At 37.2% G+C, this 18227-nt stretch overlaps 3 protein-coding genes across 3 annotated transcripts; 2 read left to right on the top strand and 1 right to left on the bottom strand.

Moving 5' to 3' along the window:
- Window positions 1-857: 857 nt before the first annotated feature.
- LOC114754560 (uncharacterized) lies at window positions 858-1421 on the bottom strand. The gene has a single exon (XM_028943343.1). It carries the CDS (start codon window positions 1419-1421, stop codon window positions 858-860), a length of 564 nt encoding a protein of 187 aa, XP_028799176.1.
- Window positions 1422-3865: 2444 nt separating this feature from the next.
- On the top strand, window positions 3866-11000 carry LOC114754562 (probable 1-deoxy-D-xylulose-5-phosphate synthase, chloroplastic). The gene is made up of 10 exons (XM_028943345.1): window positions 3866-4130; window positions 5261-5380; window positions 5493-5657; window positions 5900-6050; window positions 6255-6523; window positions 7775-8054; window positions 8624-8916; window positions 9226-9504; window positions 9706-9990; window positions 10622-11000. Exons 1-10 carry the CDS (start codon window positions 3984-3986, stop codon window positions 10772-10774), a joined length of 2142 nt encoding a protein of 713 aa, XP_028799178.1. The 5' UTR covers window positions 3866-3983; the 3' UTR covers window positions 10775-11000.
- Window positions 11001-12977: 1977 nt separating this feature from the next.
- Window positions 12978-16262, top strand: LOC114754563 (probable boron transporter 7). Its single transcript, XM_028943346.1, has 11 exons — window positions 12978-13078; window positions 13179-13261; window positions 13386-13578; window positions 13686-13824; window positions 14167-14332; window positions 14430-14596; window positions 14767-14940; window positions 15035-15130; window positions 15238-15363; window positions 15462-15769; window positions 15875-16262. Exons 1-11 carry the CDS (start codon window positions 12978-12980, stop codon window positions 16260-16262), a joined length of 1941 nt encoding a protein of 646 aa, XP_028799179.1.
- The last annotated feature ends 1965 nt before the right edge of the window (window positions 16263-18227 follow it).

Below are 18227 nucleotides of genomic sequence, written 5' to 3'. Positions count from 1 at the left end.
TATCCATAAGAAGGGTGGTTTTAGTGCTCCATATAGGAGCGGTTCGGCGGTATATCATCCTTAAGGCCGTTATCCATGGCCTCTTCTAACACTGGTTCATCCTCAGATTGGATCGTGCTCCCCAGGGCCTCTACCAAGGCTTTTGTGAGTTCCTCTGATGGAGATCCAATTTCCTTTTTAGGCTTGGGCTTCAGGTTTTGAATCTTGACTACGAATTGGATTTTGTATCCAGTTTTTGTTGGGCTCTTGACGAGTAGCTTCTGTTGGGAGTTCTCCTTGCCTTCTTTGTGCTTTACTTGGCTCGGCCCAGCAGTAGGCCCAATGTCTCCTTCGATTAGTTTGAGAGCTTGCCTTGCGTCACTAAGAGAAACAACTGAGTGCTTACTGGCATCCAGAGTTGTTGGGACGCGTGTCTCCTTGTAAGCGGGAGTATCGAAGATGGTGACGGCTAGGGATTTTGGTTTTTGAGTTGTCTTAGAGTTTGCCTTCTTTTCTGACTTCTTTCCGCTAATATCTATTGACTTGGTTGCCCAAACTTGCTTTTGGGTGTGCTTCGGCATAGCAGGAGGCACTACGGCTTCAGTGCTAGGAGTAGCAGGATTGGCAGTGCTATTTTCGTGAACCATAATTTCATCCGAGGTAGCGAGGGGTTCGAACCTGCTACCGCCACTTCTGTTAGAGCTGGTAGGATCATCACTAGCTTTCTTGTTAGGCCTGCTGCCCCGTCTTCCTCTGGGCTGTACCTTCATCCATGCTCCATATTATTGGGTTTCACGTGCATAGGACTCAGCTTCGGCGAATTGTGGCGTTGGTTGTGCTGGAGTTCCTTCTTGCTCTTCGATAGTCGATTCCTATGCCTATTGAGGTTTCTTTTTAGCAGCGCAAGAAGTTTCTAAGTGTCCGTACTTCCCACAACAATAACAGATGGTTGGCAGCCCCATGTATTCAACGAACTGCATAGTGCCATCTAGCTTGATCTTGGAGACGAGAGGTTTGGTGAGGTCGATTTTTACTACCAATCTAGTGAATCTTGCCTTATCCACCCCGGCTGTATTGTAATTAACCTTCAAGACGGTGCCAATGACTTCCCCAATGGCTCGGAGAATGCTCTTGTGATAGTAGTGATAAGGGAGGCCTAGCAACCGAACCCAACCATACACCTGCTTGATCTCTAGGTTTTGAGGGGAGATCGTCGGTTCCCATGGGTGTACCATGAGATAGTGACCTTGCACCACCCAGGGTCCTCCCAGTATCGCATGTTGATAGTCCCATTCCTTCTCAAACTTCACTATATAGCAACCGCCTTCGAGTTCTGTTAGCTTGAAGTTCCCGGTAGGTTGCCAAAAGGTGCATATTTTAGAGTGGAGGATATCTTGCCTTACATAGCGGCCTAGCACCTTAACAACAACAGCGAGTCTCATGCATTGGGTCATGAAAGATTTAATTCGTTCTGAGAAGGTGATCGGGGGATAAGTCCATCCATGTTGACCATGGCATCGTCTTGTTTGATAAACGGCTCTCCTGCTATGTTATCCTGTTTTCAGGTGTTCTCTCCGGAGTCCCCCATGAGCATATCTTTAAAGGAGGGTATGTTTTCCCTTGCTTCCGCATGCTCTTTGCTTCCTTTGTCTTTGTTCCTGCAAGGTGCAGACTGCTCAGTCGATCCTTCATCGGCGTCCTTGTCCATTTCGTCAACTTGATCATCAGGGAATAGTTGCTTCTGTACCTCATTCCAGTTATTATTATTAGAATCTATAATGAGGCTTTCCGTTGTATCCATGTCATTTGAAGTCTCACTTTTATCTCGTAGCTTCACTTTCTTGGTAGTCCTGTTTTCATCCTCTCGAGGCGTGCATTCAATCTTTCCAGCAAGTCCGATCTCTAAACTCCTCTCCATGGTGTCCTGCGTTTGCTATTCTGTCTCTCTAGTGCTTCGTGGTAGTTGCGTAACACTCTTTGTCCTCCGTTGCAGTGGGCAACAGAGGTTTCTTGCTTGCCGGATACCACCAAGAGGTGGTGGCCCAGCCGTGCACAGTTCTTAAGTGAGAGAATCTCTCTCTAACTCTCTCTCTCTGCTTTTTCCTTTTACTTGTGTCCGCTCCTCACTCCTTTTTTTGTTGTTTTGCCGGTGAAAAAATTGCACTCGTTAAAACGAAAACATAACACGGTCCAACAGTGAAAATAAAGAAAAGTAACAGCACAAACAAATAAGGCAATCACTAACAGAATTGGGTCTAATAGAAAGAGCTAGTCCCTCATAACATGATAAATCAAGATTCGAATCCCTTTTGAGAGAAGTGCCTACATTTAGTGCCCAATAATGTCTTAAATATGATTGCCTTCAATAGGAGGATACCCATACTTTAGCAAAAAAATTAAGGCAATCAACAATGAGAGATGAATCTATCCATTACAACTTAGAGAATCAATGTTGGAATCTCCACAGAAAGAGATCCTTATATTTAGTATCTGATGATGCTTTGAATATGATTATCTTCAATAAGAGAATATTTATATCTAAAGAGAGAGAAAAAGAAAAAAAAAAAGGCAATTATATGACCAAGACATCATCAATGTCCATGATAATTCATACCATTTATATACCCCTCTACGTTCTTAATATGAGAGTCCTTTAAATACATTGAGTAGAAGATGGTTTGTTTTTTAGTTGAAACATATACATATTTACGTTATTTTTAGTTGAAATTTCATTGCTAGATGTTATCTCTACTCCTAAATATAAATATAAGACATAGTTTGTAACATAATATTTAAAATCGGAGGCAGTATATCATTGTATACTGATTGTAATAGCAAATTTTAACACATCATGGATATATTTTTGAAAATATGGTAGAGATAATTTGAAAATAGGCGTTATCTTATCAAAAAAAGAAGAAAGAAAATAGAATTAAAGGAGTATATATATTTTTGGTCATGTATGATAACAAATTAACTTTCCTAATTTTGAGACAAACTAATGAGGTTCGAGATATTTTGTTTGGTTCCAGTGAACTTTTTATTGTACATGCCCCTCTGATCAGTATATGTTTTTACATTAATTGTAATAATAAATAGTTGCATGCATCACAAATTTTGTGATTTCTTCCCTCGCGAAATAAATGAAAGTTTTACTTTAGCTGGTGTCATAATTGATATGAAAGTTAAACTCAACAAAACATATTTGTGCAGCATTAAAATCTATTTATTACAATCAAAACATTACAATATATAATTTCAATTAATTAAAAATGGCGCATATATATAACTGTTTCAATTAAAAACAGAAACTATCTTTTATAATGAGCTTGTAATTAAATCGATATTCTTCAAAAAAGGATGAGAAATTAGTAAATAAAAAATGAAAAAAAAAATGCTTAGAATAAGATAGAGGGGGAATAGATTTGGACATTTGGTATGTCAAGAGGGAAAGAAGGGATTTTACTTATATGGTGAATGATTTTACTTTTTTATTAATAAAATAAATTTCGGACATGATAAGTTAATGTAATAAACTAATAAAGTCTGGCCAAAAAAAAACGTTAATGTAACAATGGAAAGATAAAATCATTTTAAGTGTAGTAAACACTCTCATACTCTATACGATAATTTATTTTACTGTTTATAGTATGGTAGAATAAAAGCAGTTACTGATAGAGGATGTTTAGATGACATGAGAAGTATTTTTAAAAAATATTTTTTTGATAAACTTGTCCATCTATTTATTTTCAGAGTGTAAAATATTGGTTTTATCTAAACACCTTGTTGATGGCGTTTATAGCGTTTTGGGGGTGTGATTCGCCTATTCGTTTTCTATGATTCTCTTCCACGCCTCTCCCGTCGTTTTGTAAACTTCATCTAGAATTCACTCCCGGTTTATATCGAAGTCTTTCATATCTGCTCATGTTCAAAAGCTCCAGCTGAGGAATCATGCTTACCAGCGATTTTCTGTAAAATTTGAAGAATTCGGTCATTTTTTTGTGATGGGTGCCGCATCTGCCAGATACCCATTCGGATTCACCGTTCACTCCAACCGGAAAGTGCACAGCTCAAGTTCCGAGTTTCCTCTTAATGTGGACGTTTCAAGAATTAGTCTGTGCCCAAGCTTTGTGTCCTTCACCGCTTCAAAGGTATTTTTAATTGTCATTTTTCTTTAGAGGGTTCTTAGGTTCCCATTCCTTCCCCAAACAAAACAGTTTGCACGTAAGCATTTACAGTTTTTTTACTTTATCTTATAATGCTATCATCATTCTAAAGGAAGACGCAACTATGAATTTCATCCAAGTCACATGCCTAACCTGCGAATGCATTGGAACAGAACATTCCACATTGTGCAGTCATATTCAATTTCATTTTTCTGTTGCTTTATTTTATTGAACTTTTTTCAAACTTCCTATTCCTTATATATAGAATCGATCAGACTTCGAAAGGGTTCGACCGAACGACGTTTTTCATTAAAAAAATTTAAATTCAAGAAGGGGGCTATATTATGATTAATTACATGAAGTTTGGTATATTTCTTCTGTCCGAAACCCAACAGATTGAAAACTTGAAAGCTGGTCAGTTTAATAAGGTTTTTGCTGGATTGTAAAAGCTTTAAAAGCGGTAAGATAACCTGGATAATTAATATGGTGTCAAACTGGCAATTAACTGGCTTGAGTACCTCAAGATGCAAGGCAGCGATGAAACTTTCTTGGCATTGCATGGACACACTATTATATACACATGGTTTCAAATGACGGACCAAGAGGAAAATTTATGAAGCCATAGGAGGTTTAATTCCACGATTTAATTTTGCAGAGGACTTGAAATTGAATATTTTATTAGATGTTCTCCTTAGTCCTGGGTTGATTGAAATTACAGAGCCTATTAGCAAACTTTTCTATCATTGTACGAAGGATTTTATGATATTTATTGGAAAATCCTTGTGTGAATTTACGAAGATCTACACCCTTTGGTTTTCCTGTTAGTCACAAAACTGCAAAAACTGCCTTCTTCAGTATTTTCTTGAGGGATAAATAGAAAGAAAATATTTATCAACAAATCTGAGGTATACTTGTTAGAATACATGGGCTGAAGTGCAGCATAATATGTGATATGGGCTTGTAAGGTGACTGTAACGAGAGACGCATAAGAAGTGTGACAAGCTTAAAATCTTAATTGTACAATGTCATTATCTCCTTAACAAATATTCGAGTAAAAACTTATGTTTCATTAATTATTTGAAAAGCGGGTTGTATCTTGTATGATCTTGATGCAGGGTTTTGTAGACCGTATATGTGCACGTCCTAATATTGATGATTTCAGCTGGGAGAAAGTGCCAACACCCATGCTTGATGCAATTGATAATCCTCTTTGTTTGAAGAACTTATCTCTTAAGGTCAGTTATAAGCTCAAAAGCATTTCTATCTTTTTTCCCCTCTTGGTGTTAATGTTACATCATTTTTACATGCAAGCTCACAGCATCTTATTTCCTATATCATAATTTGTAGGAACTCAAGCAACTGGCTGGTGAAATCCGTTTGGAATTGTCTTTGATGATGTCAGATGCACACATTTCATTTGAAGACAGTCTGGCAGTGGTGGAACTGACCATTGCAATACACCGTGTTTTTCATGCTCCAGTGGACAGGATCTTGTGGGATGTTGGACAACAAGTAAGATTTTATCATCAATGCTTGTGCCCTATTTTCTTTTCTTTTTCCTTTTTTTTTTTTAAAAGAAGGGATTCCTTCTCTCCTTTGGGGGAGTAAAGGAGAGGTACAGTTTAAAAGTTGATATGGTATACCTATTTGTTAACGATCTTATGACTGATATCCCTTTCTTGGATTTCATTCTCTAATGAATTGTTGAATGACCTTACTTGGATAATGTAGTCTAATCAATATGTTGTTAGCAGACATATATACATAAGATTCTTACTGGAAGGAGATCCCTCATGAAGACAGTGAGACAAAAGAATGGCCTTTCTGCATTTACATCCCGATCTGAGAGTGAATATGACGCATTTGGTGCAGGTCATGGATGCAACAGCATTTCTGCTGGACTTGGTAATTTATGGATCCAGTTTTACTGATTATTCTTGGCAAAATTTTTTTCATGTTATACACTATTATGAGCATATTCATTGGAGTGGTGGGAGATATTTTTTTCCTGCATTGAAAGGCCACATCAGGCTTTTTGTGTCATTAATTAATGAATTCCTATAATGTTTCTATTGAATCTTGAAGTCATATCTATGTATTTAATTTCAGGCATGGCAGTCGCACGAGATTTGAAGGGGAGGCGAGAACGTGTAGTTGCAGTTATCAGCAATTGGACAACTATGGCAGGTCAGGTCTATGAAGCCATGAGCAATGCAGGATATTTGGACTCAAATATGGTTGTGATTCTGAATGACTGCCGTCACTCTTTACATCCAAAAGTTGAGGAGGGCCCAAAGGCGTCAATCAATGCATTATCTGGTACCCTAAGCAGGATCCAGTCCAGTAAATCCTTCCGAAGGTTTAGAGAAGCTGCTAAAGTACGCTTCTTCTCGTTGTTTGCTGAGAAAAAAAACTAGATATTGTAAATGAATGTTAAATGGGGGTGTTTGGGTGATAACCCAAACCATGGTTTGGGAAAAAATCACCCAAACACCTTTAAAAACACCAAAACCATGGTTTTGGGAGAAACAAAAATTTTTTGTTTTTGGAAAAAAAAGGAGAGTGTGAGAGCCTATAGGATATGTATCTTGTTGTTTTTTTTATAAATATATTTAATCTTATATCTTATAAATATATATACATATTAATTATTTATTAATTATATTATCTTATGTACTATTAATTATGTTAATAAAAAATATATTATTAACAATTTTATTCCTTCAAATTAAAATATATCATAAAATATATTTTTTCTGTAATTATCATATTAACTTATGCCTTTTTTAGTAATTTGTACATGTAAAAAGTGCTTCTAGTAACAACTATCCAAATACTCTCACTTCTCAGAATTACTTTTTCACAAAATCTATTCTTCAAAAAATCTATTCTCCCTAGAATCTATTTTTCAGAAGCTATTCTCCAAACCATGGTTTGGTTATATCCAAACACCCCCTAAGTTGTGTTCCATATGTGTGGGATCCCTATGCTGAAGTTGTGAATTTATACTTAATACACTAATATTCAAAAATCACACTTCTTTGCTTCATAAAGTGGGAACTATTAGTGCAAAATGCATTTTCTCAGAATGAAATACTAATTAGAATACCATGATATGAATGGTCGCATCCGCCCCCCCCTTCTTACTACCATTATAAGGTTCTGGTTTTAATCAATCGTGTGGCATCTTCTGATAACCTTATTTAAAGATGTCTCTTTCTATCTGTGTACTACTGAAGACATGCGTGTTCAAGCTTAATTCTCTTTTTTCCCTTTTATGTGCATATTTTTTTTTCTCATTGTTACATGGTGGAGCAGTTTTGGGCAAGTTTGTGATTTCATTACAAAGCAGATGATGTACTCATTATTTAATATCCTTCCTTTGAAACTCCATTTTCATTTTTTACCGTTGACTAATTCATATTTTCAATAATAATAGTCCTTCTGTCCGGATGTTCTTTGATCTTTTTAATCTTATGTATTCAAAAAATGAATTTTATTTATTTTGTTATGGGCACTGAGCTTTATGGGGCCGTCGCAAGATTTCATTGAAGACAACATAATTAAAGCGTTTTCTCCTATGCTTAGTACTCACATTACATTGAAGTGATTGTTTGTGCTTTTGTCAGGGTGTTACCAAGCGAATTGGTGGAGGTATGCATGAACTGGCAGCTAAAGTTGATGAATTTGCACGTGGTATGATGGGTCCTCGTGGGTCCACTCTTTTTGAGGAGCTTGGATTGTACTACATTGGCCCTGTGGATGGGCACAACATTGAGGAGCTAATTTGTGTTCTAGAAGAAGTAGCATCTCTTGATTCAATGGGCCCTGTCCTGATTCATGTAATAACTGGTGAAAACCAAGGAGTAGAAAATAATCACAGCAATGTAGCAGATAGGCAGCCGGATGGTAATGCTTGCTCCTATTTTATTATTTTGTTACAATTAGTAGTATTTCTCTGCTTTAGTTGCCACCAAGCATTTGAGAAAATGAAATCACCTTTGCTTCGGTTGGAAACACAAAATACACATGCGCGCACTCAGCAGGACACTAACACTGGGAGGAAATTGAATTACTTCATCTTTCATTTTGTTTTGTTGTTTTTTTTCTTTTCGGCCAAACTTCATCTATTGATGGACTTAAATGATGTAAAAATCTTGTGGCTTCGTATGACTGAGTTCCTGATGTATAAAGCATATAATACTCTATATATACTAAAAAAATATTTCTTTCCGAGATGCTTTTGATTTTGAGCTAAAACATGCATTGCTTGGATTTGGCCTCTTCATCTTTGGGTTCAGGTTCAGGTGGATGTTATCAATTTTTTATGGGTGCAAAGCCATCTCTTCAGTTCCTTTTGCATGTCAAAGGATGACGGCTCAGTTTCTTTCTGGCCTCGCTTATAAGATATTTGCCAACTATCGATAATGGTCAGTTAAGTCTTATGGTCTCAGAAGTTATCTATTCGAAATTTTCAGGTTCTAGCAACTTTGATTCATTTCATCAACCTAGTCGACCTCGGACATATAGTGATTGCTTGGCGGAAACTTTGGTCATGGAAGCAGAGAAAGATAAAGATATTGTGGTAGTTCATGCAGGAAATATGATGGAACGGTCATTTCAACTGTTTCAAGAAAAAATGCCAGATACGTTTTTTGATGTGGGTATGGCTGAGCAACATGCGGTTACATTTGCATCTGGTCTGGCATGTGGGGGATTGAAGCCGTTTTGCATAATACCTTCTTCCTTTCTTCAGAGAGCTTATGACCAGGTTATTTCTCACCATTATTTCTGTATAACTTATAGTAACGACCATCTATTCTTCACAGACAATCAGGATTGTGAAGAGAAGTGTAGTTATAGTTGAACTCAGCAAAGGTTTTAATGTGAAGCAGAAAGAAATGGACTATTACTATTACTTTTATAATTTTATGCATGATTCTCTCTCTCTCTCTCTCTCTCTCTCTCTCTCTGTGGGCTTGTCTTCTTAGGAGTGCACCTAATCATATGTGCAAGGCATGGTCAATGAGTGATTAGATATTGTGAGTAGGATTTTTAACGTTGTCTTGGGCATATGCAGGTGATCCATGATGTTGATCAACAGAAAATTCCAGTACGTTTTGTCATTTCAAGTGCAGGATTGGTGGGTTCTGATGGTCCCCTCCATTGTGGAGCATTTGATATAACGTTCATGTCATGCTTGCCAAATATGATAGTCATGGCACCATCTGATGAGATTGAGCTTGTGCACATGGTGGCTACTGCCAGTCATGTCAATGATCGGCCTATTTGCTTCCGGTATCCCAGAGGTGCTTTAGTTAGCAGCAACTATACTGCATGCAATGGGGTTCCCATGGAGGTAATTTCTGGGCACCCTATTTCCAGGATACGTTACAGGTTGACAAAAGCTTATATAAATTTGAAAGGGGTAAACTAATTGATAGTTTGTTCAGACCAAATATAACCTGAGATCTCCACTTTCCCTAGAATTTTCATAATATAAGATATTATGATGTTTGTTTTTTAAGTTGTTGAGGCACTCTTTTATATTTGTATACAGATTGGAAAAGGGAGAGTTCTTGTTGAAGGAAAAGAAGTTGCTCTACTGGGATATGGATCAATGGTTGGGAACTGCCTAAAAGCTTACACACTTCTTTCAAAGCTAGGGATCGAGGTCACAGTTGCTGATGCAAGGTTCTGCAAGCCCCTGGACATCAATCTTCTCAGGCAGCTTTGTAAAAACCATTCGTTCCTGATTACTGTTGAGGAAGGATCTATTGGAGGATTTGGTTCTCATGTTGCTCAATTTTTTGCTCTTGATGGACAGCTTGATGGGAAAATTAAGGTAATTTCTTCATGCAATGTGGAGAGGCCTTTCTTGAGTTTTTATTTCCTTGATTAGTAAAGTCCATCTATTAAAGATAAGAGAATTATAAGCGTGCATCTCGCGTCCAGGAAGCCATGATAAATTTTATAATAAATTACATAGATCTCTCGCGAATCTATTGAAATTATGAAGACTTGATCTCCATCTTCAAAATTAATATGAACTTCTTTTGAATTTGGTTAAAATTACATAGATCTCTTATTTGCTTTCAAAACCCACGCAGAATCACAATGTAAACAACACAAGCCTCTCTTGAGTGATTTTAGCAAAACCTGGTAAGAGGCTTTAAAAATAGTAGGGAAATTTATTTTAACGAGGTTCATTTTTAAGTTTGGAAAATAGAAAAACATTTTAACCTTTAATAAAACTCAAAGGAAGTTTCTGTCATTTATTACAAAACAAATTGTCGGTCCTATTGTGACCCGGAGGTTGAGTTAACTCACATTGTCTATACCTTATGAATAGTAAAATTTCTTATAAATTCTACAATATATATACACATACGTGTGTGTGTGTGTATGAAAATTGATTTCATTTTATCTGCCAACCATCTGATATCTTAATTCTCATTTGGAACCAACTCTGCCAGTGGCGACCTATTGTCTTACCGGACAATTACATAGAACAGGCATCACCAGATGAGCAACTTGATCAGGCAGGACTGAGTGGACACCACATTGCTGCCACAGCTTTGAGTTTGCTGGGCCGTACCCGGGAAGCCCTTCATTTTATGTATTCATGACTGCTATCTTCCATGTTCAGTATGAGATGCTGAAGGGAAGTTGATGGATTAATGGAGTTCAATCTTGAAGGCCTTACATAGTTGATTTACTGATCCATTGATTTTTGTATATAAATAGTTTACATGAGATATCTGTGTTGATTGTACAGTACTAATGCTAGAATGAAATAGATCAGTTCGTTATATACACAATGGAGGTTGCTCCATCACAATGCATCTTCTGCCATGTTCTTTCTTTCTTCTTACTGATGTAATGTGTGGCATCATACAGAGATATTGGACGTAAGATTAGTATGGCATCCATAGAGAAACTTTGATACGAAAGAATGTGATGTGAAGTGAGAGAGGATTAGCAAACTGATGCCATTTCTCACTGTAGCTCTTTGCTAAAGACTTTAGTTGTTCACCTAACGTGGCTCATTAGCGTGAAGTGTCCTCCAGGTGCCTAGCTTAGGCATGTTGCTCCATTTTATGCGTCATTCTTCCGCCTTAGAAGTATTTGAACATAACATGCAAGCCTAGCCTACACTCCAATAGCTATGACCTATGACGCAGCCAATTTATTTGGAGGCAGATTTTCCATGACCAGTCTTGCGCACTCTACAAAGACAAAATATAATTAATTAAGCTTTTTTTAAACTCATATTGTTGATGGTTTGTTGGTCAATTGACTGCAAGAAAAATTATACCGAGTTTTCTTTTTCCGCAACTTGATCCTTACAGAAGTTGTATTTTTTATAATTAATTATTACATTTATAAAAAAAACAAATATTCCTTACCTAAAATATGTTGCCTGCTACAAATGAGACCAACAAGTGGCCGACCGGAAGAGATTAGGCATTGTAACTCAAATTTAAACTACAAATGAGACTGACGGGAAAAAAAAAACAGCTAAAAATTTTAACAAAATTATTAAAAAAAAGAATGACTCCCTCATAATTAAAACCTAATATATTTTTCGAAGTCACCCGATATTGTTTCATGAAAAGCTTTATATACTGTGTTATTATGTTGATAATTAGACTTATTACAGATTTATTTCTTTAATACATTATTATATATGTGTATAATTATTTTTATTGAGTTTTTATTTAATTGTTGTCAACTTATAGTCAAAGATTTGAATGAATTAAAAGCTCCTAATTAGTAATTATAGTTATACTATCAGTGAACGTAGGGGATTTTTGTAGAAGAAAAAGTCTGCCCTCAAAACCACTGGTCAATACAACTAGGCAAGAAGGGATCCATATTTTAATTTTTTGCCAACGGAAGGATCCACTTTTTTGAGCCAATAATAAAAAGGGAAAATAAATCAGAGCAAAGGCCATTGATTGAGTGAGCCAATCAAGTGTAAGGACGTGGCAAGCAAAGCGAGATCCTTGGATGGAGAAATATGGAGGTTCCAGGTTGGGCCCCACAAAACCCGCCTTGCATGGCTGAACCTTCTAATTTTTGCACGTCAATTGCCACCCTCTCCTCCAGCCACTCTCATCTCCTTCTCTCTCTCTTTCCGGCTTCCAGCTTTAGAGAGAGAAAAGGAAATACCAGAAATTAGGGTCCCCACCCCCTAACGTTTCTTCTGGATCCTCCGCCCTCACTCTTGGCCGCCGTTAATCTTGCCTCACTCCCGCTTTCGCAATATTTGCCTTCGCCTGTTCGCCGTAAGGCTCCCCGCGGGCCCCATCCTCTCCTTCAGAACTACGTACGTTCTTCTTCGTTCTTTCCTGCTGCATGAACTTGATTCCGCATAGTTTACTTTTGCTTCCGTTTGTTTAGACTTTCCACAGTAATGATGAATGACCACAGGAAAATTTTGTGGTGCTGTATTCTATTATTTCATCCGGTACTCGTTTCTTACCGGTCACCAGTCGAACGGATTTTTAAGATTTATGTCTTGTGCATGGTCGTTGGATATATAAATATATATATATATATATATATATATATGTTGCATGAACTAATCATCAAGCTTCATGCGATCTTCTCCGCAAATTTCCGAAAAGCATTATCGAAGAAAAATGAAAACAATAAAGACGAAATGGGTTCTAAATTATCTTATAATTAGTGATGGTACCCGTTTTGTTGCTTCTGTGTAAGCTGTAATATGCTGAGGACGCTGAGCAACTCATGATGAATCCTCGTTCCATGTGAATCTCTCCTTTTCATATGTAACCGTTGCGTAAATTTTTTCTTACATCAGCAATGGGCAACATGAAACCGGGTCAGGGAATAATTGAAGATTTAAAAGGAAGGGCTGCATGTTACAGACAAGACTGGATTACCGGAACCTGTTCTGGCTTCAAGTAAGTCTCCCCCATCCTAGGCCTGCTTACATGCAAACTGGTAATTAATGTATGTCTCATTCTGAACTTAACTATGCCTAATCATTTTGGTCTATGCCAGGATATTGGGTCCAACTTTTTATATCTTTTTCGCTTCTGCTTTACCTGTCATCGCCTTCGGAGAGCAGCTTAATAGAGATACAGGTAACTCCTAACAGCTTTAATTTGTATTTTTCGTTTGTCAAATGTAAAGTTAAAAGCTATTTGGCTTGGGTTGCAAAGTATGATAGTCGCTGAAAAGGCTTTAAAGAAAAACCATGTTTTCCAGATGGAGCATTGAGCACGGTGGAAACATTATCATCTACTGCTATCTGTGGAATTATCCACTCGATATTTGGTGGCCAGCCTCTGCTGATTTTGGGGGTTGCTGAACCCACTGCTATAATGTACACTTATTTGTACGAGATCTGCAAAAAAAGGCCAGAACTAGGTGCCGAACTGTTTCTGGCTTGGGCTGCTTGGTAAGCACGATCGATCTATTTTTGTTGGCTTTATCAATACTTGATTTCTTCCAAAGTACACAATATTAGAACTTAATCTAACATACATGCCCATCATCAACGTACAGGGTTTGTGTTTGGACAGGAATCATGTTGATTCTGCTTGCAGTTTTTAATACGTGCACCATTATCAACAAATTTACAAGAATCGCCGGGGAACTATTTGGCATGTTGATTACTGTTCTTTTCATTCAAGAGGCTATAAAGGTATTGCTTCCCCTTTTCCAGCGAAGTTGATGGCAAATTATTACTGTAATTAAATTTATGTGTAGTCTAATTACCATTGATTATTGATTGTAGTTTCCCATTTTATTCAGATTATTCTATCATATTTATTGTGAATTGATTTAATTGTATATATAGCAGGAAATCCTAATGAATCTAGTAAATATAGATATGAATTATATAGGCACAATCAATTATAATAATTATACCTTGAAGGGGTTAAAGTCAGACTAAATAAAAGAGGAAGCTACAATTAGGGAAAGCACAAATCCACCTTAACCAGATTAGTTTTAATTAAAGCAACTGTTTGACTTCGAATCGCAGGGACTGGTAGCCGAGTTCCAAGTGCCTAAGAACGAGAACCCAATGTTGGAGGAATTTCAATTCCAATGGCTATATACAAATGGCTTGCTTGCCATTATTTTCTCTTTCGGGGTACTTCTCACTGCCCACAAAAGTAGAACTGCAAGATCATGGCGTTATGGAACAGGTGAATGAAATCATACGCAGAAAGAAGCTTTCTATGGTTCTCATGTTAGGCGTAATTTATCTCTTAACTACTTTGGTCTTCTCTATGGGATTCACAGGGTGGATGCGAGCTTTCGTTGCAGATTATGGGGTTCCAGCGGTGGTCTTGCTCTGGTCTGCGCTATCTTATGCTGTTCCAGCCAAAGTCCCGCACGGTGTTCCCAGAAGGCTGGTTTGTCCCCTTCCTTGGGAAGCTGAGTCTCTGTACCACTGGACAGTAGTCAAGGTGTTAATGTTATGCCACGGCATGCTTCTCTGTTTTTCCATATATTGATCTCGCCATGCTATGCACGTATATATTGCTTCAATGAAACAATATTATGAAGTACCAGTGAGATTTACTTAGTGCCACGCAAGCCATACTAGATCTATTTGACGATGAACTACAAACTGCAGGACATGGGTAAGGTACCAGTGCTTTACATCTTTGCGGCAATTATTCCTGCCGTGATGGTGGCAGGTTTATACTTCTTCGATCACAATGTAGCTTCCCAGATGGCTCAGCAAAAGGAATTCAACCTTCAAAAACCAGATGCTTACCACCACGATATGTTCCTGCTTGGAATTATGGTTTGTCGTTTCTGCCTCCAAAATTTCATAGAGAGCAAATCTTTCTGATGGTGTTTCTTAATTTTACATTTATAATATCCGTATGGATTTTTAGGCTTTGATTTGCGGTCTCCTTGGGCTTCCTCCATCAAATGGTGTCCTTCCACAATCCCCAATGCATACCAAGAGTTTGGCAGTTCTTAAGGGGCAGGTAATTGATATCATCTTTAATCTGCTTTAACCATTTAATCAGAGCTTATAAGTTCTTTAATTTAAACTCGAACACATTCTTACCTCTATGACTTGATTAATTCACAGTTGATGCGAAAGAGAGTGGTTAAAAAAGCCAAGGAATGCATTAGGGAACAAAGGAGCAACTCTGAAATATACGGAAAGATGCATGATGTGTTTATAGAAATGGATACAGCCCCAACGGTAAGTATGGTTTTCTTGGTACTTGGAAGCTGTGTGTATATATGAAGGCATTTGATGAAGAGCATCTGAATCAACCTTGTTTGAAATTTTGAATATGGAATTAACAGAAACAAGAGTTGGCGACTTTGAAGGAGGCTGTGATGAAACCTCATGAGAAAGACGGTGTACAACAAAAATTTGATCCTGAGAAACACATTGATGCTTATTTGCCTGTCCGAGTGAACGAGCAAAGATTAAGCAACTTTTTGCAGTCCTTCCTCGTGGGCGCGTCCGTTTTCGCCATGCCACTTATTAGAATGATACCTACCTCAGTTCTGTGGGGTTATTTCGCTTACATGGCCATTGACAGTCTCCCAGGGAATCAGTTCTGGGAAAGGATTTTGCTTCTCTTTGTCACCCCAAGAAGGCGTCACAAGTAAGCCCCCTTGTGTACATATATATGTAATGCTTACCCCATGCGTCTTTAATTGGTTACTTTTCAAATTGTTGTTCTGATGTTTTTTGGGTACGTTTTGGGCAGAATTTTGGAAGGTGATCATGCATCATTCGTTGAATCAGTGTCGTTCAAAACCATAGCTCTCTTCACACTGATGCAGTGTCTGTACTTTCTGTTCTGTTTCGGGGTGACATGGATACCTATTGGTGGAGTATTGTTTCCACTGCCATTCTTCCTTCTCATAGTGATAAGGGAACACGTGCTTCCCAAGATATTCAGCAATGGCGATCTCCAGGAACTGGATTCTTCTGAGTACGAGGAAGTTGCCGGTGCCCCTAAGGATCCCACTGAAGTCCCAGAAGCGGATGAGAAATCAGACGATTTCTTTGACGCAGAGTTATTGGACGAGATGACAACCCACAGGGGAGAGATGAAACATAGAATGAGTTTCACAAGTGAAGACAAATACTAACAGGTAAAACAACTAGAACCTACAGAACGCTACTCCTCTTCATCACAGCTGGCTTTCAATATATCTTTTGCAGTAAAGTATGGCATTCATGGATGTATATAAAGTAGACAGGTTGATCCAGAAGATGCCATCGGAACATGATGATGAATTTGGCAGCTGGTTGAGATATATAAATATATACATATATATATAGAGAGAGAGATGAGATTGGGTTCCCATATTAAGAGCGATCCTCAGGAGAGTTTGTGCTCGTGATTCTTTGTATGGTCAATTAAGGTTGAAGATCAATTATCTTCTCTGGAGTCTGGAAAGGATTCGGCGGAGGAAGGGAAGGAATCGTTTGAACTTCTGAAGCGGACTCTGATCAATTTTTAGCAGGAAAAGAACTTCGAATTGATGTTATCATCAAGAGTTATTTTTTTGTTTCCCTCCTTTGAGAAATTTATCAAAAGGGTTAGGTGGGTTTGGAGGAAGAGAGTTTTTACGAGAAACAAAAGATGGAAGATCAATGAAATGAAAATATTCATCTTCTACTGTTCTCGATGTATCCCTTAGGATGATAGATAGGATTACAATTTATTGTATGGGCATTGCATTAATTGAGTGGCTTTTTTTATGTACTAAAGTACAAAGCATTTTTTTTTTAACGATGGTTTTTGTTATGTACTAAAGAATAAAGCATTTCTTTTTAAATATATATAGACACCCATTTGTATCTAGAATGTTTTTTCATGCATGCAAACAAAACTCACCCACATAGCCACCTAAAGTTTTAAATAGCAAGCAATCTTTTTCAAAGGAGGAAATCGACTAAATATTGTTGGCAAAAAAAAAAAAATCGACTAAATATTGACAGGGTCGAATATTCACTGATCTTCTATATCTGTTAAAAAAACATTAGACGGATTTCACATATAAGAATAAGTTCGCAACAAGAGAGTGGCGAGGCCACCAAAAAAGATAGTGGGAGTATAGGCTTTCATCCTTTTTTTTTTTTTAAATACCAGCTATAGGCTTTTATCTTAATCTTGTAACAAAAATTGAAACGTGATATTTGTGGGGACAAAAATAAGTTATACGTAGCGCTTTCTCATCAAAGCAAAGCAAGCCTTGCTTTGTTGTTGGCAAAAACAGAAAAAAGCAAGCCCTCCCTTAATTCTTCCACTACAAAAAAATATGTTAATTCTAGCGGTTATGGTGTTACATTTCTAGCGGTTTTAACCGCAACAAATAACATTTGTAGCGGTTAACGAAACCGCTAGAAAAACAGGTGTTAGAAAAAATTTCTAGCGGTTATATCAACCGCTACACATCATGGTCAAAACGATAGAACATTTCTAGCGGTTAGGAACCGCTAGAAATTATCTGAAGGAGACACATTCCTAGCGGTTACAAAACCGCTAGAAACGTTTCCCCGGAAAAAATTTCTAGCGGTTTTGTAACCGCTAGAAACCTGCTAAACGGGAATTAAATAATTTCAGTAGCGCGCGAAAATTACTAGCGGTTATAGAACCGCTAGAAATGTTTGGGAAATTAAATTTTCACACCAATTGAATTTTTAGAATGGCGGGAAACTTTTCTAGCGGTTCTTAACCGCTAGAAAGTTTGGCGCGAAATTTAAATTTGACGAAATATTTCTAGCGGTTCTGAACCGCTAGAAATGTTTACCGTGCCAGAAAAAAAATTTATGGTTTTTCATATTATAATTTTAAAAACCATTAAATAATTATTTTGAAGAATTTTTGTTAATTTGTATAATTAGTTATATGTTACATTTTATATATTCAAATTTTGTAATAAAAAATATGTAATTACATTATGAATGTGTTAAAAGAAGTGAATTTAATCTAATAAGATAATTTAATTGAATATTTAATAAGATAGTTGAATTAAAGATGATATATTTTGGAATATTGAACCTATAGTATTAAGTTGATGAGTATTTGAATCAATTGAGGAGGGCAT

Source organism: Neltuma alba, unplaced genomic scaffold (genome assembly GCF_004799145.2).
Source record: "Neltuma alba isolate B1F8T4 unplaced genomic scaffold, ASM479914v2 tig00010149_pilon, whole genome shotgun sequence".
NCBI classification, from domain to species: Eukaryota; Viridiplantae; Streptophyta; class Magnoliopsida; order Fabales; family Fabaceae; genus Neltuma; species Neltuma alba.
Note: the sequence above shows the minus strand (reverse complement) of the source record. Positions and strands in the feature narration are given on the sequence as shown.